Genomic DNA, 21,480 nt, shown 5'->3' on the forward strand with positions numbered 1-21,480 from the left:
ATGAATATAAATATAAAATATAAAGTGCAGGAATGACAGTAAAATAGAAGTTATTTAGTTCTGTACATGTGCAAGGTATAAAGTGGAGACCAGATTTTAAGTGCAGTGTGGTTAAGAGTTCAGCAGTCTGATGGCAAGTGGGAAAAAGCTGTTTCAATAATAAAAGACAATAATACTTCTGTTCATATAAATACTCCTCATTTTCTTTCCATCTGTATCTTCAGTTTATTTAATTTTTTGTTATTCGGTCTGAAGCCACTTATCTGATAATATTTTTAAACACAATTATTTGGTAAACAAACTGTCACCCTTTAAGCTCACATTACCAAAGAATATACGAGTTAAGCCGCTGCGCTTATGGCCTCCACACCACCAGGGGGCCTCCAAGAGCACCAAGCTGGCATGAGAGAGAGAGGCGTAAGAAAAACAATAAATTATCTAGATCGTTTTAATTTCCGATTAATTGATTTATTGCTTATTGCGACAGACTTACTAATCACCATAACTTCATCTTAAAATTTATTTCTATTTATTGATGCTTTTATTGATCAGTGTGGAAAAAATGTAAATCTATCAATTCTGACAATAAGGACAGTTTTGGGGGCTTTAAACATAACTAACTGGAATTTATTGTGACAACAATAAATGAAAATCTGATCACGATGAATGATAAACGATACGATAAATGCCCTCGCCTAATTTCCAGCATCTGTGGTAATAGTTGATAGAATAACCAATTACTAAAATAAATATTATTTCAGTTTTTAAGCTTCTAACATGTTGTCTAATGCAGTGTTTTTCAACCACTGTTCCGCGGCACACTAGTGTGCCGTGAGTGATCGTCAGGTGTGCCGTGGAAATTATTCAATTTCACCTATGGTACCGTATTTTCCGGACTATAAGCTGCTACTTTTTTCCTAAATTTTGAACCATGCGGATTGTAGCCCGGTGAGGTTTTTCTGTGTATTTTTCTTCAACCACCAGGGGGCTCTCTAGCAGGAAGTGAATCATTAGAAGTCAAAATTGTAAATCAAAGAAGAACGCGTTGATTTTCATTTAGAACAACCACATGCTAGCAGCAGGCACGACGGAGAAATGTTTTCAAACTCATATGATGCAACTTTTAAGTTGAGGACTGTCGGTCTGGCACTACAGAGGGAAATAAAGCCGCTGCATTTAAGCTCGATGTGAACGAAACCATGGTTAGTAGTGACTAGCGGAGTAATCATGTAATTTTCTTACCACTAGATGGCAGTAGGTACAGAGCATTTTACATTAAAACAAGAGAATTAGTGATGCATGAATGTTACAGGTAGCGGTGAGAGCATCGTATCTAGCTGTGACGACAGTGATGGAAAAGACAGTGAAGCTTAGCAGTAGTTGGAAAGAACATGGGTCCATTTCCCACAACATGTCTGTGTGAATGAGCTTCTCAAGCCTGGATACTATAAAAACTGAAACCAGAGAGAGACTCAGAGCTGTTGAGGAAGAGCTTTGTCTTTCTTCAATTTCTGCCAGGAAATCAGCTGTTTTCATCCAAACCTGCACAGGTTTCACACTAGATGGGTAAAATATACAGATATTAACATTTTGTATGCAAATCTTCATATTGTAACAGTGAAATCTTTCCCAAATATTATTGCTTCTTTCAGAATAAGAATTATTTTCTGTAATCTGGCTAAAATAATGCTTGTGGGTTAGTTTGTAAAACACTTTGAAGTTTTCTACAACTTCTTTAAATTTAACACCACAGTGTTGTGGCCCTGTTCAGGTGTATTTTTGAAGTGGACATGTTGCGTGCAATTTGAAATAAGAAATGTAAAATGTGATAAAAAATACATTTTTGTGTTTATTTGATTCCTATTCAAGACACTTTGATAAGAATGACTATATATGTAATGTAGGCGACTACAGAGTATCTTTGTTTACAATTTTGGTTGGTGGTGTGCCTCGAGATTTTTTCAATTAAAAAAGTGTACCTTGGCTTAAAAGAGGTTGAAAAACACTGGTCTAATGCACTGCCTCTAATTAAATGTCAGCCAAAAAACAACTCATATTTTTAATAGCTTTTTTATAAAGGTATATATAGTATTACCTTAAACAAAGTAAAAAGAATTGCTAAGGAAAAATAAAACACTCATCTCTACTTTGTTTTAAATTCCAATGACCTGAAGTAAAAGAAAAAATAAATAAATCTGAACTTTGATCCTGTAAGAAAAGCCTTGAAACAAAAATCCGAGTCACATTATGGATTCTGTTTCTTTGTGATTCATTTTTCAAACTCTGCAAGGTCGCAGCTAAAACATGCCAAGTGTGCAGAAAAAAGATGAATTACAATCTTTGTTCTCTCACAAACACAAAAAAGAATCTGTTTTTCTAAAACATTTTATTTTTTATTCTTTCTCTAACTGCAATGTGTGTTTTTTATGACGTTTCTATGTTTTTCACCTCAGAGGTCACTTTTATCAGATTCTAAAAAGAAAATAAAAGGTAGAAGGTATTTGAAAAAATAATTATAGATTTTTATACAAAGCTCGGTAAATTTGACATAAAAAAAAAGGAAAAATCCGTAATTCTGATCAGAGATCAAGGTCATAAAACTTCAGTGCAGGAAAACGTGCCAGCGCTATTTTTGCTCTGTTCCACTTAAAGGTCCCGGTTTCCTGCTTCACTCCTGAACATCAGAACCGTTTTCCACTCAGTCCCACTTATATCCCACATGTTCTGCTTTTCTCTTACACCATTTTGCTCTTTTACATTTGGTTGGATAAATTTAAAAGCAATTATTTACGTTTGTTTACAAAAAAGCAAAACAAAAAAAACAATTTCTCTGTAGCTGCGTTTCTATTACAAGTTTCTTGAGCAAGACTTGGTTGGTATTCTGTTGATGTCAAAAACACAAATTTACAATTGCAGTTTTTCAATTTAATAAGAAAAACATTTAAAATCACACGTGAATAACTTTGTTTACGCGATAAGTGATTGTGAAATGACATAAAAAAAACATAAGAAATAAAAGCTTAACTGTATGTCATGGACTCCTTATGCAAATTAAGTCATTAGCATGAAGCTAATTTGTGATTAATTGCAACAGCCCACCTTAATAAACTTAAATACTACGTTGCACCTGACTCGAGTAATTAGATGTAATGGCAGCAGCTCACAAACGGCTCTGCAGGGAATGAAAGCAGCACAGCCAGTCTGAGCCCAGATTCTGAAACAAAACATAAAGCAAAGTTGAGAAGTTTGGAGTTTGTGTCTCGCTATGAAGCGCCTCGCAAAAGTATTCATTTTCCTCCAACTTTAAAATGTTTTGTCATAATAGTTGTGGAACCCTTAATTTTGGGCTGTTTTCTGAATTAATTTTAGGTATTGTTCAGATCTGTCCAACACATAAATATGTTTGATTAAAACCATCTGGTTGTAGCTTTAGCTGTTTGTTTGGACTTATTGTCCTTCTGGAAAGTGAAACTCCTTTCCATTCTCAGGTCTTTTGAACCTTTCAAATGCATTCTGGGTAAATACAACCAAAATAAACGTGCTAAGCTAGCGCTAGCAGGGAAAATAACTCATCTTCTTTTGCTAAAAGCAAAAGAAAAATCCTCCAACCACTAAAATCTGACACCGCTATATTTTTGTTTACCTTTCATAAAGAAGAAAGTTGCACTGAGTTTCGTCATCAGAGGTTTTTGTGTCGTTTCTTCCAGTAGTTCTTGTTGCAGCGCCCCCTCAGGCCAGGTGGGGAACAGTCAAAACTTTGCTGGAAGAAACTCTGAAATTTAGAGAATAATCTCAGAAATCTTCCAGAAAAAAACTTGGAATTTTTTTTACTTTTGAAACCCATAAATGTTTTTTCTAGAAAGTTTCTGAAATTAATCTAAAAATTTCTGAGTCTTTTTCCTCACCAATTTTTGACTTTTAAAAGCCAGTTTTTTCTAGCAAATTGCAACTTTGCAAACTCAGAAATTTTCCTGTTTTTCTACAAAAGTTTGAGACCTCATAATTTCTGAGGTTTCTCTGGAAAATGTTTTACTTTTCAAATTCAGAATTTTTTTTTTCTGTGAAAGTTTACTCCTTTTTCTGTCTAGAATGGCCCTAATTCACCATCGTAGTTGCCAGAATAATAAAAGAAAAAAGACAGCAGTAAAAAGAATCATTGTAGAAAATCAACAGACTATTTTAAAACAGACGATCATCCTTGCGGCAAGACTTATTATTTTTTATAAATTTTTTTCACGATGAGCATGTATCGAGCAGCACCTTTGGATCCCCTCGGCAGATGGGCAGAAGGGTGTTACATCTCAGAACAACCCACCCGGTCGTCAGGCTGCTTAAATTTCATGTATGGGTTTTTTTTATCCCGGCCTCTGCTTGACTCCTCTTCATCAGATCAGATGTTGTGAACCTCCTTGAGAAACTTTGAAAGAAGTTTTGAAGCAGACTGAGCCGAGTTGTTTGTGCGTTTCTCTGTTTCTGCCCTGCAGGTGTTCGCCGAGTCACTGCGAACACGGAGGAAGATGCACTCAGTCCTGGAGAAACTTCCACTGCAACTGCTCCAACAGCGGCTACCGAGGAGCCACCTGCCACAGCTGTGAGCGTCCAGGCGGGAAACGGCCAAAATGCACATTCAGATTTATTTGTGTCCCAAATTGATGCTCCAGCAAGTATAAAAACTAAAAGACAAAGTATCAAAGTTAAAAAATAAAAACAACAAAACATACCAAAAAATACATCAAATATAAATCAATACATAACGTGAAGAGTAGAGGGGTGTATATCATTGTCGACCGACAGATTAACACGGGATTACTAATCTGTGTGTGTGAAATCAGTCTCATGCTTCCACTGAGCTTCTTCTGCATTCATATGAAAAATATATTCAAAATAAAACATGTCAGATAAACTTAGCAGACTTTACTACCACGGCGTTTTGGAGCCTTTTTAGATAAAAGGGAAAAACGGAGGAAATTTCTGTCAAAAATATCTGAAATTCTGAGATTGAAATCAGAAATTTTCTAGAAAAACCTTGTGAATTTCTGAGTTTTAAAAGCCACATTTTTTCTCGAAGAAACTCAGAAATTTTCAGAATAATCTCAGAATCTTTCTAGACTAGAAAAAAACTTTGAAACTTTTGATTATTAAAACACAGAAATTTTCAAGTTTTTTCTACAGAAATCCTGAAATTAAGTTAGTTATTTTATTAGTTAGTTTTTCTATTGCAAATTTTGGATTTCTGGAGCTCAGAGATTTTCTTGCTTTTTCTAGAAAATTTCTGAAATATCAAAATTTCATTTTTTTTTCTTACAGGTTTTCAACTTTTCAACCTCAGACATTTCCAAATGTTGTCTACATTTTTCTTTAGTTCAATCATAAATTCTCTAGAAAAACCTTGGATCTTTCTGAGTTTTAAAAGCCAAAGTTTATGAGATTATTCTCTGATTTTGAGTTTCTCTCAACAACTTCTTTCTTCCAAAGTTGATAATTAGCTAGAAAAAACTCAAATACTTTGAAATTAATCTCAGAAATGTTCTAGAAAACCTTGGAACAGCTGAGCGTGAAAAGTCTGCCATTTGCTAGAAAATACCCCAAAATGTTTAGATTAATTTCCGAAATTTTCTAGAAAAAAAAAAGAAAACTGGATGTTTCTAGTACATTTTTTTCCCCAACATAAGCATTTTTGTTCTTATTCTGTTTTTGGAAAAATAATTTAATCATTAAAATTTTTATTATTTTATTTATAATTTAGGATTATTTTATTATGTTATTTGTGTTAATTTTTTAAATATATATATATTTTTTTACATGAAAAGTGAAAATTATTGAATTAACATTTAAGAGATTTCTCATATTTTACATTTTTCCTGCTTTATTCAAAGCTTAAGAATAAATACTTTAAGATGTATCTTATTTTCAAACGTAAACTTTAAATTTTCTCTGATGTAAAGAAAGAAAATGATCTTTCCTGTCTGCTTCTTCCTCTACATTTGTCTAAACACTCATGACGAATGCTGACGTATAAAAGTTTGTTCTTATATTTCAAACCAAGTCAACAGACACACTGTTATTATTCCAGCCATGCTTTTATTGAGCTTACTTTAATTAGACCATCTGTCCCTCAGCAGTCAATATTCCTGTGCATTTCTTCTTCTGCTGTTATTTAAAACCTGTAATTATCTCAGTTCATTCGGGAATCGACCAAACAAAGTGGTGAAACTTCATTATGCTTTGTAAATTACAATCTGGTTTTATTTAAACTTCTTAAAGATTTCTTCTTCTTCTTGTTCACCTGCAGATATCCTACTGTAAATAATTAGTACAAATCGATTATTGAGTTTCTATTCCGCTTTTCTTAACAGAAGAGTTAAATAATTTAGTTTTAAATACGTTTTATTTCCAAATGCATTTGTAAACCTGCTCGTATTTACCGATCGTGACGCTTTACCTGCAGGTCTTTGGAGACTTTCAGATAAGTTTGATCTAAATTTCATACTTTGCTTCTTAGCAAAAATAGCATCATCCCTGGTGATACATAATGCAGGAACGAAATGTCACCTTTCCACTGGGGGATAGCGGAGGAGAGAACAAAGGGACGGCATCCTGCTGGAGATGAAAGCCACAATTTTCTCCCACTTGTGTCTTCAAAGAGCTCCGAAAAGCACCGTGTCAATTCCCAGCTCCTAAATGCTGCTTCTCTTTTCATCACGCCTAATATTTTTAAGTACCAAAGACTTTCAAGTGCTAAAAATATCCTTAATACTTTTTTTCCCTCATTAAAAGAACAAAACGGATCATATTTATTTAATATTTTTATCTGCAGGATTGTAGTTTTGACGGTGTTGAAGTTTTTTTTGGTTTAGTTTCTAGTGCAAATATCTTCGTGCACTTGAAATAAGACAAAACTAACTCACAAATAACTTTTCAGCAAGAAAAGGAAAAATGACTCATTGCACTGGAAACTAATTTTACTTAAAACAAAACATTTATTCAGCGTTATAAATGAAATAATCTGAAACTATTTCATCAATATTAAGAATTTATTGACTTACAACAACCTTTTATATCTTGCTGAAAAGCTACTAAAGTCAGTTTTATCTTATCTTAAGCACATTAAGATATTTGCAGTAGAAACTAGACCAAAAATACTGGGTGAGATTTTGTGTTTTAGCAGTGTACTTAATAATAATAATAATAATAATAATAATAATAATGTAATAATAACCAAAATTTAAACGTGCAGTTTTTAAGTTTTACGAATTTTATAATGAAAGAAAGTGATATGAAATTTTATTTCTCCAAATTATAGATAGCTGTTATGAAATTAACTATTTTTCAAATTTTGACTTTAATCTCAGAATTTTGGGAAAAAAGTCAGAATTTGGAGAAAAAAGTAATAATTCTTAGAAAAAAGTAATACTTCTGAAAAAAGTCAGAATTTTTTTTTTTTTTTTTTTTTTTTAAAAGGTCAGAATATTAAGAAAAGTAATAATGTTTATTCAGTGTTCCTAATCCCTAATCCAGTAACGTTATTTTTCCTGCATAGCCAAATACGAACCATCGTGTGAGGTCTACAAACACCAAGGCGACACGTCGGGTCACTTTTACGTCGACGTGGACGGCAGCGGACCAATCAAACCGCAGCTCGTTTACTGCAACATGACGGGTAAAACAACATAATTAAAAATGTAGATTCCTTTTTATTTCACACAAACCTTTAATAAGCTGCGTTATTGTCATTTTGTGTCCTCCAGAGGACCAGACGTGGATTATAATCCAGCATAATAACACAGAGCTGACTCCAGTCCAGGCCTCCGCTGACACTAACCAACACTTCGCCAGCTTCCTGTATCCGTCTGAGGAGAAGCAGCTTTCCGCCGTCATCAGCCAATCAGAGCACTGCGAGCAGGAGCTTTCCTATCACTGCAGGAAGTCCCGCCTCTCCAACAGCCTGGGTAAGATCCGGAAACGTTAAAAAAAAATGATGTCTGGAGGCAACAGCTTTGCAAAGTAAGCTTTTCTATATCTGAAACCAGGACAGAGTGGAGTGAACTGCTGATTTAGTCCATTAAGTTACTATTTAAAACATTAATTAAATTTCACTTCCTTATTATCACCGCCACTTTGCAGCACCAATTGTTTTGGAAATCATCAGATTTTATTCTTTTATTAAACAAGGATTTAAATACGCAGCTCAAGGCTGTTGGAAAGAATTAAAGAGCCCAGAGTCTGATGAGCTTCAGACTCTGTGGAGAGGGAGAGGAGGAGAAAACGGCACTTATTTCCTGTCTGGGCTCGTCTGCACTGCAAAAACACAAAATCCACAAATATCTGCGGCAGAATATTAGGGCCTCTATACATGGAACAAAATATAAAAAAGGAGTAGATTTTCACCAAAACCCATTTCAGAATAATCTCAGAAACCTTTTGGAAAAAAAATTGAAATTTCTGAGTTTCAAAAGTCAAAAATTTTCAAGAAAAATCTCTAAACTTTTGAGATTAACCCCAGAAATTTTCCAGAAAAAAATTTAAATTGTATGATCTTGAAAAGTTGAAAATTTAAAAGAAGAAACTTTGAAATTTAGAGAATAATCTCAGACATTTTCTGGAAAAAAAACCTGAACATTTCTGAGTTTGAAAAGTCAAAAATTTGAGAAATATTCTGACATTTAGAGAATAATCTTTTGAAACTCAGAGAAAATTTTCAATCAATCAATCAAATTTTATTTGTATAGCACATTTCAGCAGCAGGGCATTTCATAGTGCTTTACATAATTAAAATAAAACCAGCATGTGACATTGAATAAACAGTTAGAAAAAGAAAGACATTTTGAAAAAGATTAAAAAGATAAAAACATTAAAACCCCTTTTAGGACTTCAGTTAAATGTCGTTCAAAAGTAATTTTTTTTTTCAAACTCAGAATTTTTTTTCTAGAAAGTTTCTCAGATTAATCTTAAAATTTGAGGGGGGGGGGGGGGTTTAAAGCAAATTTTCAGCTTTTCAAGTTTAGAAATCTCCAAGGTTTCTCAAGAAAATTCCTGAGTATTTTGGCAAAAATGAACTTTTACTTTTTTTTTTCTTATAGTTCTGTCTGCAACGGGCCTAATACGGCGTCGTAACGTCTTAGAACACTGGAAATAAGAGAAAATCTTACAAGTAACATTTTAACAAGAAATGGGTGCTTGATTTAAGTCAATAAATTCTGTATATTAATTAAAAATTTGTTACATTGGCAGATATTTTTGCTTAAAATATCTTTTACTATTGTTAAAATTTTTAGAAACTTTTAACAATAGTGAAGAATTATCAACTTAAAACAAGTGCCTGTATCTTTCTGAAAAGTTACCTGCAAGTTTTGTCTTATTTCATTTACACTAGAAAATACTTTTTGTTTTTGAAGTGCAGACAGTCCAATAATGCCAGAAATCTTAAAGACTTGCATGTGTTGGCAGACGAGACAAGCAGAAGCTGCTTTGGGTAATTACTTTATGTATAATAGAGAGATTAATTTGCTAAATCTGTTAATTAGGGGAGAATTAAAAAACATGATTTAATGAAAATTTTATGTTGGAGACGTTTTACATAAACTGTCACTGATTGACTTTTCACACAGCAGTGGCGCTACATTGATGCCAAGAAAATGTCCTTGTAAATCTATTTTTCTTTTTAGTTCAAAAAGCATTGCATCTGTGTGTGTGTGTGTGTGTGTGTGTGTGCGTGTGTGCGTGCACGTGTGTGTGTGTGTGTGTGTGTGTGTGTGCGTGTATTTGTGCGTGCGAGTGTGTGTGCGTGTATTTGTTCGTGCGAGTGTGTGTGTGTGTGTGTTTGTGCGTTTGTTTGTAATACCTTGTGGGGACGATTTTCCTGACATATACTACGTTGTGGGGACCAGTCGCTCCTCGTGGGGACCTGAGCCTGGTCCCCACGAGGGGAAACCCTGTTTTTGGGTCAGGGGTCAGAGTTAGGGCTAAGGTATGAATTGAGTTTTGGTTAGGGTTAGGGTTAGGTATGTGATGGTTAGGGTTAGGAAAAGGGTAAAGGTCAGGTTTAGGCTGTAGAAATGAGTAGAAATGAATGGAAGTCAATGGAAAGTCCCCACAAAGATAGCAAAACAAACGTGTGTGTTTGTGCGTGTGTGTGTGTGCGTGTGTTTGTGCGTGCGAGTGTGCGTGTGTGTGTGTGTGTGTGTGTGTGTGTGTGTGTGTGTGTGTGTGTGTGTGTGTGTGTTTGTGTTTGTTGGGAGAACACAAACACAGACAGATTTTTGAGATTTTTACTGTGACTGAACTCATTTCTTGCTAACAGATGTATTCTGGGCTCATTAGCTTTAATTTCCGATTCTGTGAACTTAAAAACAGAATCCGTTAGGGGAATAAAGGTGCATCATTTCTACCTTCCAAAGGAATTTAAGTTTATTAGTCTTCTCTGTTTAAGAGTCTACAATTTTTTTTACGACAGTCAAGAAGTTGAAACAAAGCATTTACTCACCACTTTAAATCAAAAGTGCAGTTTCATTCTTACTTCATAGACGGGAGCTATATGGAGTTACATTGGAGCCATAAAGTTTGTTTAAAAGAAAAGAAAAATTAACCTGGAAAAAAAAGATTTGAAACTGTAAAATTATTTTGTAACTGAAAAAAGAAGTTTTCACATATTCTTTCAGTTTCAAACATTGGGCTTTTGCCTCTTCCTGCACTGCTATCACAATTTTTCAAATTAATATATTTTATCTGTATTTAAAAATGTTGAACTATTAAATAAATGTAAATTATTCCATTATTTTTCTGTATGTGAGCCAGTGATGTGTGCTTTGCTTTTGTTTTAGATGGGACTCCTTTCAGCTGGTGGGTCGGCGGCCCGGCTTCGGGTCAGATCCAGAACTTTTGGGGCGAAGCTTTGCCCGGCAGCCGGCAGTGCGCATGTGGTCTGCAGGACAACTGCCTCGACTCGAGCTTCTACTGCAACTGTGACGCTGACTATGACCTATGGTACGCCGAATTATTCTGCAGCTGCATTTCTGCTGATCATAAGACATTTTGAAATTAAATTTATTTAATATAAACATCCCAGTTAGAACAAAAAAAATCTGATTTTTTGATAAAATATTTTTGTCCTGGGATGAGCTGTTTTTTTGGTAATCATTTTGGTTTATTTTTGCAAAACTGCTATGAAGATACTTTTTTGCATCACATGAATCATATGATCAAAAACGTTTGTAAGTTTGTTCACACAATAAATTATTAAAAACATGACACACCATCATCCCCCAATTACTTCCTGTCATCTTCTTTGTGGTTTCCTCCTGTAGTAACAGGCAGTTGTTGATCATGTGACTCGTGATGTAAAAAAAAAAAAAGTTTTCGTTTCAGTTTTTGAAAGAAACCAATTTTGACAGAACTGAAAAAACAATTTTTATCAAAAAACGTGAGATTTTTCAAGGTTATTTTGTTTCCATTAAGACAAATTTATTCTCACAATGTCAAATTTCACACATAGTCTAGCCAAAGCTAATCACCAACTTCAGTTCTAATTACATCTACATCTGAAAGACTTCAACCACTCAAGAATTAACTGAACTTTGACATTATGATCTACATGTTATAAACTACGTTTAGATATTGCATTGATATTTATATATTGTTCTCTACAGTGTGTGTTTTATATTAATATCAGTTTCTTGTTTTAAATAAAGTTATTGGGGAAAAAAGAGAAGAATAAACAACCTTCATGCCCTTCAAAATAAAAGCATGAATATGAACGTCTACTTGAACAGCAGAAATATTAATCAAAACATACTCAACATAGAATTTACAAAACAGCCAAATAATTACTGATTCAGAATTTAACTGGTATAAATATATTTAGTAGGAATGAAGTGTGCTAAAGTGAGCTAAAACGCTAAGTAGAAGAAACGGCTCCATTATTAGCGCCACTGCAGATTAGTGCCCACTAGTGGATGATTAAACCTTTTCAGTAACCTCATTGTTTAATCTTAATGTTCTGCCCAAACAGAAACCGTTTTGATAATAAAAGAGTTCCTGAAACTTTTTAACTCATAAATTCCTTTGTGATTTGAGGAATCTTCTATTCCAGGAACAATAATCTCTGATTATCTCCTGTTAAATTCTGCTTTACTTTGTTGCTGCCAGTATCTTGTCAGATCCAATCCCACATTATTTCATTCTTGTGTTTTGCAGCAACAGAAGAGTCGGCTTGGATGTGCAAATGAATCACTAAGCTAACACTGACGCTTAAGACGTGTCAGCTGAAATTATTTTTTTCTGTCAGCACATCCTCAACTAACCCTGTGAGAACAAATGACTAGTCGAAGCAAAGTGTTTGCTTTCCAAACATAATTTCTTCCACTTTTTTTAGCTTAGTTTGACTTTCTGTGGGCAAACTTTTACCTTTTCTTGTTACACTGCAAAAACACAAAGTGTGTTACCAAGTATGTTTATTTTAGTTTCCAGTGCAGATATTGAAATAAGACAAAACTAACTCACAAGTAACTCTTCAGGAAGATGTAAGAGCTTGTTTTAAGTCAATAATTTTTAAATATTTATTTTAAAAAAACATTCTAGTTCCATTGTCAGATTATTTCACTCATAACAAGAGATTTTTCTCCTGTTCTAAGTGAAATAATCTCCCAATGGACCCAGGACCTTTTATCAATTTTAAGGAATTATTGGCATAAAATGTGCTACTATATATTTCATGTAAGTTAATTTTGTCTTATTTCAACTGTACTAAGATATTTGCACTAAAATAGACCAAAAACACTTGGTAAGAGTTTGTGTTTTTGCAGTGTAGTACTTTTTCTTCAACATTAAGTAATTATTTACTAAAACAAACTCCTATATTTTGCTGAAAAGTTACTTGTGGGTTAATTTTATCTTGTGTGCTGATATATTTTCACTCAAAATTAGACAAAACTACTTGGTAAGATGTTCTGTTTTTGCAGTGTAGAGCCTTCTTCAACTTTCAATAGTGAAATAATCTGACAGTGAAACTAGAACTTTTTCATCAATATTAAGAAATTATTTACTTAAAACAAACTCCTATGTGTTGTAAGTTTTGTCTTAATTCAAGTGTCCTCAGATATTTGTACTAAAACTAGACTAAAATTACTTGTTAAGACTTTCTGTTTTTGCAGTGTACATCTGATTGCTGCTCTCTGTTTCTCTTCTGCCTTCTCAGGACTGAGGACTCTGACCTTCTCACCCAGAAGGAGAGCCTCCCAGTCCGGTTGCTGGTGCTGGGAGACATTCACCGTCCGGGTTCAGAGGCCGCCTACAGGGTGGGGCCTCTCCGTTGCCATGGAGACAGTAAGTCCAGGGGCGTGACCTCGGGGGGGCGGGGGGGAGGCGGGACCCAAAAATTACGCTCAGTAAGAGCAAAACTACTTCAACATATTTTAACTGAAGTAAAAGTGAAAAGTAGCCATACAAGATTTAATATTTAAAAATTACACCATCAGACGGACCAAAATATAAAGTTTAGTGGAAATTTTCATATTTCCATTAAACTTAACAAAAACTTAGGAAACTTTAACAAAAACTGCAGGCATGTGTCTGGTGAACTTTTGGTTAAAATGTTTGGTTTTCATTCATTTTTTCCCTTACTTTCTTCTTCTCTTTTTTTAGTTCTTTCTTTTCCATATTCTCTTCTCTCTTTCCTTCTTTCTTCATTTCTTTCTTTCTTTCTTACCTTCTTTCTTTTCTTTTTCTTTCTTCTATTTTTCTCTCTTTTTATCTCTTTTTTTCTCTTTTTTGTTTGGATTTCTATCTTTCTCCTAATAATCTTTTTTCCTCTTTCCCTCTTTTTTACTTGTTTTTTATCTTCTCTCCTTTCTTTTTTCCATGTTCCATTTTTCCCTTCTTTTTCTTTCTTTTCTCTTATATTTCTTTTCATTTTTTTCTTTCTCTTTGTTGACCTCTTTGTCTATCCATCCTTCTACTTTTCTTTCTTTTTCATTTTCTTCTTTATTTTCTTTTTTCTCTTCTTTTGCATCTCATTTGTTATTTTAATCCTGTCTTCCTCCTCTTTCTTCTTTTTATTTTAAAAATAAATGTAATCTGATGATTTGGACCCAAATCGTCCGGTTCTGTTTCCAGCCTCCATCTTTCCATTTAACTTGTTGTTGTGACATTTCACTGCAGCAAATTAAACTTGCTAATTAGCAGACAGCTCGCTAAAATATGGCTCCCTTATGCTACGTAATAATAACTATCAATAGAAAATGTAAAATAAATTAAACTAGGTGATATATTTTACTTGTGATGAATGCTTATAATTTATCCATTAAGTTTAATGAGTTAGTAAATAAATGCCTAAACATAAATCAGCATAAATGGGATAGCAAAGCTGCTGTTGTGCCTTTTTTCCTCACCTAATTAGCCGAACAGTTGGTTCATTTGTTTACTACATGGTTTCCATTATACAGCCCTCATAATGAGTTTTCTCTTTAATGAGCTTTATTCCAATGTGATATATGCGACACGCACGTAAAAAAAAGGAAAGTTTTGCCTCAGTCTTTCTAGGTGGAAACAGAAAACTGTTTGTTTCTTGCAGAGAACTTCTGGAATGCTGCGTTTTTTGACAAGGAGACGTCGTACCTTCACTTCCCCACCTTTCATGGAGAGCTGAACGCCGACATCTCCTTTCTGTTTAAAACGACGTCTTCCTCTGGGCTTTTCCTTGAAAACCTCGGCATCAAGGACTTCATTCGAATAGAGCTCAGCTGTAAGTGACACCTCCACGTTTCTGCTGTCTTGTTCTGAACGGGTTTATGTTGTTTTCCATCTGAATACAGTCTGCAGCTCTGATAGTTATTCTGGAGCTCGACCCTTGAGAGGATTCGCAATCAGGTGTTTTAATATTGAACTGCAGAGGAGGAAAGGTCTTCTCTGCTTGCTTACTTTCTTCTGAGTTAAAGTTCAACGCACAAGTTGAAGAAAGAAAACTTGAGCCATCCGGGTTGACTCAACAAAATGTTTTCTTCCTGTTTGCTGCTTTTTTTCTAGAGTTAACAATGAAAATGTATAAAATAATGCAGACAGTGCTGTGTCAGTGCAATATTCAGTATTCAAAAGGCTCTGCACTGCAAAAATACAAAATCTTACCAAGTATTGTTGGTTTAGTTTCTAGTTCAAATATCTTAATACACTTGAAATAAGACAAAACCAACTTTTTAGTAAGATATATGAGCTTCTTGCCAGTGAACTAGGATTTTTCATAAATAAAAAGGAATTGTTGACGTAAAACTGTGGAGCTAAATTGAGGCTCCATGACCTCAATTTAAATTTTGTTCAGAATAAAAAAACAATGAGAATTTATTTTCAAATTTAAAACAAAAAAATTGAAACTGAACAAAGATTTGAAACTTTTTTTTTTTTTTTTCAAAACTACTTTTTCAAGATTTTTTCTTTTGGCCCCAATTTAGCCCCATATAATACGAGCACCTATTTCTTGGTAAAAATTATTTGTAAATTAGTTTTGTCTTATTTCAAGTGCACTAAGATATTTGCACTAGAAACTTAGTAAGGTTTTGCGTTTTTGCAGTGTAGACAGCAGAGAATAGATTTTTTCACTTAAAACAAGACATTTTTACAGTGTTATGAGTAAAATAATCTGCCAGAGGAGCAAATTACTGACATAGAACTATGGAACTAACTAGCAACCATAAGGTTTGTTTGAAAGAAAAGATAAATGAAACTGAAAAAAATGGTCAAATTTACTTTTCAGATTCAAGTGGGTTTTTTCAGTTTCTGTTTTTTTTTTTTCTTTTGACCAATTTTATGGCTCCAATTTAGCTCCATGTAAAACAAGTTCCTATATCTTACTGAAAAATTACTTGTAAGCTAGTTGAGTCTGAGAGTGTAGAAACTAGACCAAAAATATTTGGTAATATTTTCTATTTTTGCAGTGTAGATGCAACACTTTTGGTACTGTGTGTATACACTGAAAAACAGTCATAAATTTCTGATATCTTGTGATTTTTATATTGTGGACTCTAAAATGCCACAACTTGGAGTTCACAAATACAGAACATCCCAAACTACCAAAAAAAAAATATATTTGTCCTGTTTTAAACTTTTTTTATTGGAGCATTTAGGGGAAAAAAAGCAGCCGATGATGTCATGCCCAAGGCCTCCTTCTCACGTTTCAATTGATTTAGCTGAAACCGAAGATCCCTAATTACGAAGATAAAACTGAAGAGCTCTGACTCCGGGGCATAGTTAGCTTTTTGCTGACAAAACATCTTATGAATGCAGAAACTCCCTCCCACAAAGCGTTTAGCTGCACATTTCCCCTGTTCAATAAACCATTGGATATTTAAAGTGTGCATAGCAGGTTTTGCTGCATTTATGGTTTTGTCTTTCCTTTTCTTGCCGTTTTGCTCCTCACTCTTGACTCGTTCTGGGGTTTTTGTTGGCCTCGGGATAAACTCATGGTGGATTTTTTCTGCGGAGCTCGTAGATGATGTATTGGGTCGTAAAAGACGCAGGAGTCCCTGCAGTCGGGGACCCATTCTGTGACTTCACACCAATCCCAGCAAAAAACTCTCTTCTGTTCCCCACAGTCAGATATATGTTAGGCTGTGTTTTAAATCTACTGATCGCCAACCTCAGTTACACTGGATTCCATTTTCATTCACTCAGTTATTTATTTAATTTAGTTTTTAAAAAACCAGAAAACAAGCAACAGAAAACTTCCATGCATAACCAAAACCAATGTAGCTTAACAAAACTTCCCCATTGGAAAAGGAGCAGGAAGAAGTGAACACTTTAATTTAATCCTACTCCTGTCCTCAATTTAATGAAATACATAACTTACTGACTCAATAATTATCAGAAATTTGTGCATTATATTACATATATATATATATATATATATATATATATATATATATATATATATATATATATATAATAGGTATGTTACATATAAAACATATTACATATAATATGTATTATATGTAACACATGTAATACATATGTAATCCATCCCACTATCACATGTGTATTACATATGTAATATTCATATATATTATATTATTTACAAAATCATTATTTTGTCCTTGGGAAATAAATCATTATTTATCTTTATTTTCCAAAGACCCACCTGATTTTGATATGAGCCAAAACAAAAATGAGTTTTTCACCCCATACTGGATGCATTAAGTTGTATATAAACTTCATGTGTTGATCTTAGATCTTGTAAATTCACTCAGCGTGAGTAAAAGTGTAGCTAGCTTGCAGAAATAGACAGATTGAGTCGAACGCTGCTGCTGCTGCTCCATGAAGAAGACTCATTGTTAACTCAGCGCACGCAGGTTTCCGTTGCACTGCGTTGTTATCGTGACAGCTGGAGTTAAGATGTCTCTGAATCATTATTACTCATAACATGGCTGGAGCCAGACAGCTGTTTCCAAATGAAGTTATGATTCCTTGAGAGTGTTTGCTTGTGCGTGTTTTCATTTTTATCTCAGTCCTGCAGCAGCCTATAGTTTCTTAACTAGAACAAGAGAGTGGCAGTTTTTATCATGATTTTTTATTGTGGTTTTTGGAAAAAATAAAGAAAAGCACTCTGCTTTTGTTTCCCCAAGTGATTAGGAGTATAAGATAGGTATATGGTCTATACAAAACATGTTCATTACAGTTTTCTCCACAAAATCATCCTTTTATATTGAGATTTTACTTTTTTTTTATCAGTTCTGGTAATTTTGAGCTCCTTTCAGAATGAGATGTTTTAGAGAGTCTGTCACTTAAACGCATTTGAAAGTGGCTGCAAACAGAAGTGCAATTATACAATCTTACATCTTGGAAAAGCAGAAGTGGAGCCTCCTGCACAACCAACAATAATGCAGCAGGTGGTTTCTAGATGTTAAGTCAACAACAAAACACTTGTCTTTTCCAGCAGCCATTGTCAGTCAAGTCATGTTTATTTATGTAGCACATTTCAACAACAAGGCAGTTCAAAGGATTATTTTATGTTTCAGTCATCAGTTATGAAACAAGCAATAAACATTACTTTTTGTCAAATTTCTTCATTAAAATCATCAGCCAAATGTACATCAAATATATTGATCAGGGTTCAATTTACACTAATCAAAGGCAACTCTAAACAGGTCATAATGACTTTATGCTCGTATTATTTCAACTTTATTTTCATAATATTATGAGAAGAAAGTAAAAATAAAATCAGAATAAAGTAATATTCCAAGTTTATTCTCATTATTTTGACTTTTTTCGCTAAGTATTAACGACTATTCCAGTATTATTACGACTTTTTTCTCGCATTATTTTGACTTTATTCACATATGCCTTTACTCTTGTAATACTATGACTTTATTATTATTTATTTGCAGTTTTCTGGAGGTTTGTTCCAGATTTATGGTGAATAGAAGCTGAATGACGTTTCTTCATGTTTGGTTTTGTTTCTGAGGAAGCAGACCAGACCAGACTTCGGTAAAACTAGACCAAACGTGCTGGAGCTCTACTTAGGTTGCTAGGCAATGGGTAGAGTTTCGCTGGGGTTGCTAGGTAACGGGCTGGGCTGCTCTGAGGTTACTAGGTCAAGGGTCACAATGGCTGCTGATTTGTGACATTACATTTGGAAGGTTTTTGAAATGATTCATGATTCCAGACACTAAAAAACATTAATTTATCGCCAAAAAAATGGCAGCGTGTTTTTTTAAGCAGTGGAAACCAAAATCGAAGTACAAAAACGTGGAAAAGGTGATATAGTACTTAAAGCAGAGAAGGACGGATCTGAAATGCTCCAGGAGTCCTGGCCTCTCGCCCGGGTTGAAATTAGTGAATGTGGGACTTTAACTGCAACACAGAGAGCAGACGGATAAAACGGCATCAACAAATCAATCCGTCCGCCTTCACCGGCTGTGGGAACAGTTCTTATGTGAAACTTAATGAATAAACATGAAGAGAAAAACAGTTCGTCCATGAAAAATGGAGCTAAATAAAAAATTTCTACTTTGTGTTTTAAGCGCATATGGCTTTTCCATCCATCTAAAAAATATGTTTTTATTTTTGTTTCTCTAGAGCGTATTTAATGAAAATCACAATCATAAATATAGTTTTACATAAATAAATCCTGTAGGCAAGAGAATCTGTGTTTGTTTTGGACAACAGTAAAAAGTCAGCATTAAATTGGTTTATTATTAGCCTCACATGTTTGTATATTTTGAATGTATTATGGAGTATTAGTAAGAATAGTAAGAAAAATAAAATTACAAGAATAAAGTTATAGTATTGGGAGAATAAAATCATTTAAATTAACAAATTATTAAATTTTTACTTTAATTAGTAAATATGAGAAAGATGTCATTATTATGAGAATATAGTAAACAAATTGTGAGAATAAAGTCATAATTTGAATGATTAAATAAGTTATTATTTAAATTATTATTTAATGTCAATATTTTTAGAATAAAGTCAGTATTATGAGAATAAAGTTGAAATACTATAACCTAATTCTTATCTCGACTTTATTCTCGTAATTTTACTTTCCTTGCATGGCTCTAATACTCCGTCTTATGCAGCCTAACAAAGTTTTGCGATGTTTTATAACTACATTAAAATGTGAAAAGATTTTAATTCTTTCTAGATGATTAAATTAAAGTGACTTTACGTTTTAGCGTTAAACTAAATCTGTTCGTCTTGGCAAATTCCTCCAGACTTCTGTTGTGAATCAGAGTAATATAAATAAACTGAATTTATTTAAATGAAACCTGGGCGATAGCAGCACACACAGAAACATGTTGGTGGCAGCTCTTGGCTTCCGTACGTCTGTCCGTCAGCAGACGGTCAGTTCGGCATTTAATGATGGAGGAACACGACCAGCCAAAACGTTTGTTAAAAACGGTGTCAGATGAGAGAAAACCATCCTTAAAAATGACTAGAGCAAAGAAATATGGTAATAAATGTTTAAAAAGCAAAATGTGCTGCTTAATAAAACTTGATTATTACAAGAATAAATTATAACATTACAACATTACAAGAATAAAGTCATAAAATTCAGAGAATAAGGTTGTACAAAAATAAAGTTGAAATAATATGAGTCATAATATTCTGGCTTTATCCTCATAATTCTACACTTTTATTATTATGTCAACATTTTTCTCATAAATATTACTTATAATAGTTTAACTGTATTATCATTATTTTGGCTTTATTCTGTTTATTCAATTTTATTCTCTTAATATTATGATTTTATTCTCGTAAGACTGACTTTATTCTTTAATTATTATGACTATTCTCATATTATGACTTTATTGTTGTAATTGTATTACTTTTTTCTCATAATTTAATTTTATTTTACATTATTTTCTCTGTTGTATGTTTGTATGATGGACACATCCAAAATATTTCCACTTCACTCACATCACGCTCTCATTTTACAGCTCTGAGTCCAAGAACAAAAACTATTTTCAATTATTGTGAAGCAATTTGTTTAGAATAAATTATTACATTTTATTCACTGAGCTGTTTGAACATTTACTTGTTTTTCTCAGCATCAAACTGTGAGAGAAATTATTTCACACAGATTAAATTAGCCAACATCCACAAACAGTGTCTTTATTTTTATAAAAAGGATTTTACTGATTTTTGTGTCTGTTTACTTCATTAAAATCAAAGAAAAAATATACAGCTAATCTTTCTTACTCATGAAAGGCATGATAAATATAAGTGTTTATTTTATGTTTATTTTATGGTTTTATGTTTCATCTTCGTCAGCTTCCACAGAGGTCGTCTTCTCTTTTGATGTGGGGAACGGACCTCTGGAGGTCAAAGTGCACTCCGACCTCCCGCTAAATGACGACCGGTGGCACAGCGTGAGAGCGGAGCGAAACGTGAAGGAGGCGTCGCTGCGCGTCGACGGCCTGCCTGCTGCCCTACAAGAAGCTCCGACTGATGGATTTATTCATCTGCAGCTCAACAGCCAGCTATTTATAGGTGAGAAGCAAAGGTGGGAGTTTTCCCATATGACTTGACAACAGAACGAACTGTGATGCTCACTTTAGGTGGGAACGAGCTTTCAGCAGGACGTTGCTCTTTAACAAGGTGAACAGAAGTTTGAACTAAGCAGTTTTTCATCAGATCTGAGCAGATCACATTATACATGAAATGCTGATTTTGAGATTAAGTAGCTTTGCTAGTTTCAGCAAACTTTGAGCGTCTGAAAAGACTGTTTTGTTATTTGATGGTGATCTATTATGTCCCCTTGAACAGGTTAAAATAGGTCTATGGGGAATACAAAATATTTTTATTATATTTGTTTTGCACAAAATTATTCTTAGATAATGATATTTTAGTCTGCTCAGCCTACTGACTTTTGTGTTAGGGCATCTGGTCATTTGAAATCCAAATAAGCTGCTGCTGGCTACACCCACCAAACTCGATGTTTACACTCACACGTGAAAATTGCTGCAATTATACAACCTTACATTTGTGAAAAGCAGAAGC

The 21,480-nt window shown here is 33.8% G+C and overlaps 1 protein-coding gene across 1 annotated transcript in view; it reads left to right on the forward strand.

Annotated features, from left to right (window-relative positions):
* Positions 1 to 21,480, forward strand: part of LOC106906235 (contactin-associated protein-like 4) — a 92,585-nt gene that overhangs the window by 54,026 nt on the left and 17,079 nt on the right. Inside the window, exons 11-17 of the mRNA XM_088004678.1 lie at positions 4,485 to 4,591; positions 7,541 to 7,660; positions 7,749 to 7,949; positions 10,821 to 10,983; positions 13,193 to 13,320; positions 14,567 to 14,737; positions 20,752 to 20,970. Coding sequence (XP_087860804.1) covers positions 4,485 to 4,591; positions 7,541 to 7,660; positions 7,749 to 7,949; positions 10,821 to 10,983; positions 13,193 to 13,320; positions 14,567 to 14,737; positions 20,752 to 20,970 — 1,109 coding nt within the window. The remainder of the gene's footprint in view (positions 1 to 4,484; positions 4,592 to 7,540; positions 7,661 to 7,748; positions 7,950 to 10,820; positions 10,984 to 13,192; positions 13,321 to 14,566; positions 14,738 to 20,751; positions 20,971 to 21,480) is intronic.

Source organism: Poecilia mexicana, unplaced genomic scaffold, assembly GCF_051168715.1.
Source record: "Poecilia mexicana isolate PSO_F unplaced genomic scaffold, ASM5116871v1 scaffold_4, whole genome shotgun sequence".
NCBI lineage: Eukaryota > Metazoa > Chordata > Actinopteri > Cyprinodontiformes > Poeciliidae > Poecilia > Poecilia mexicana.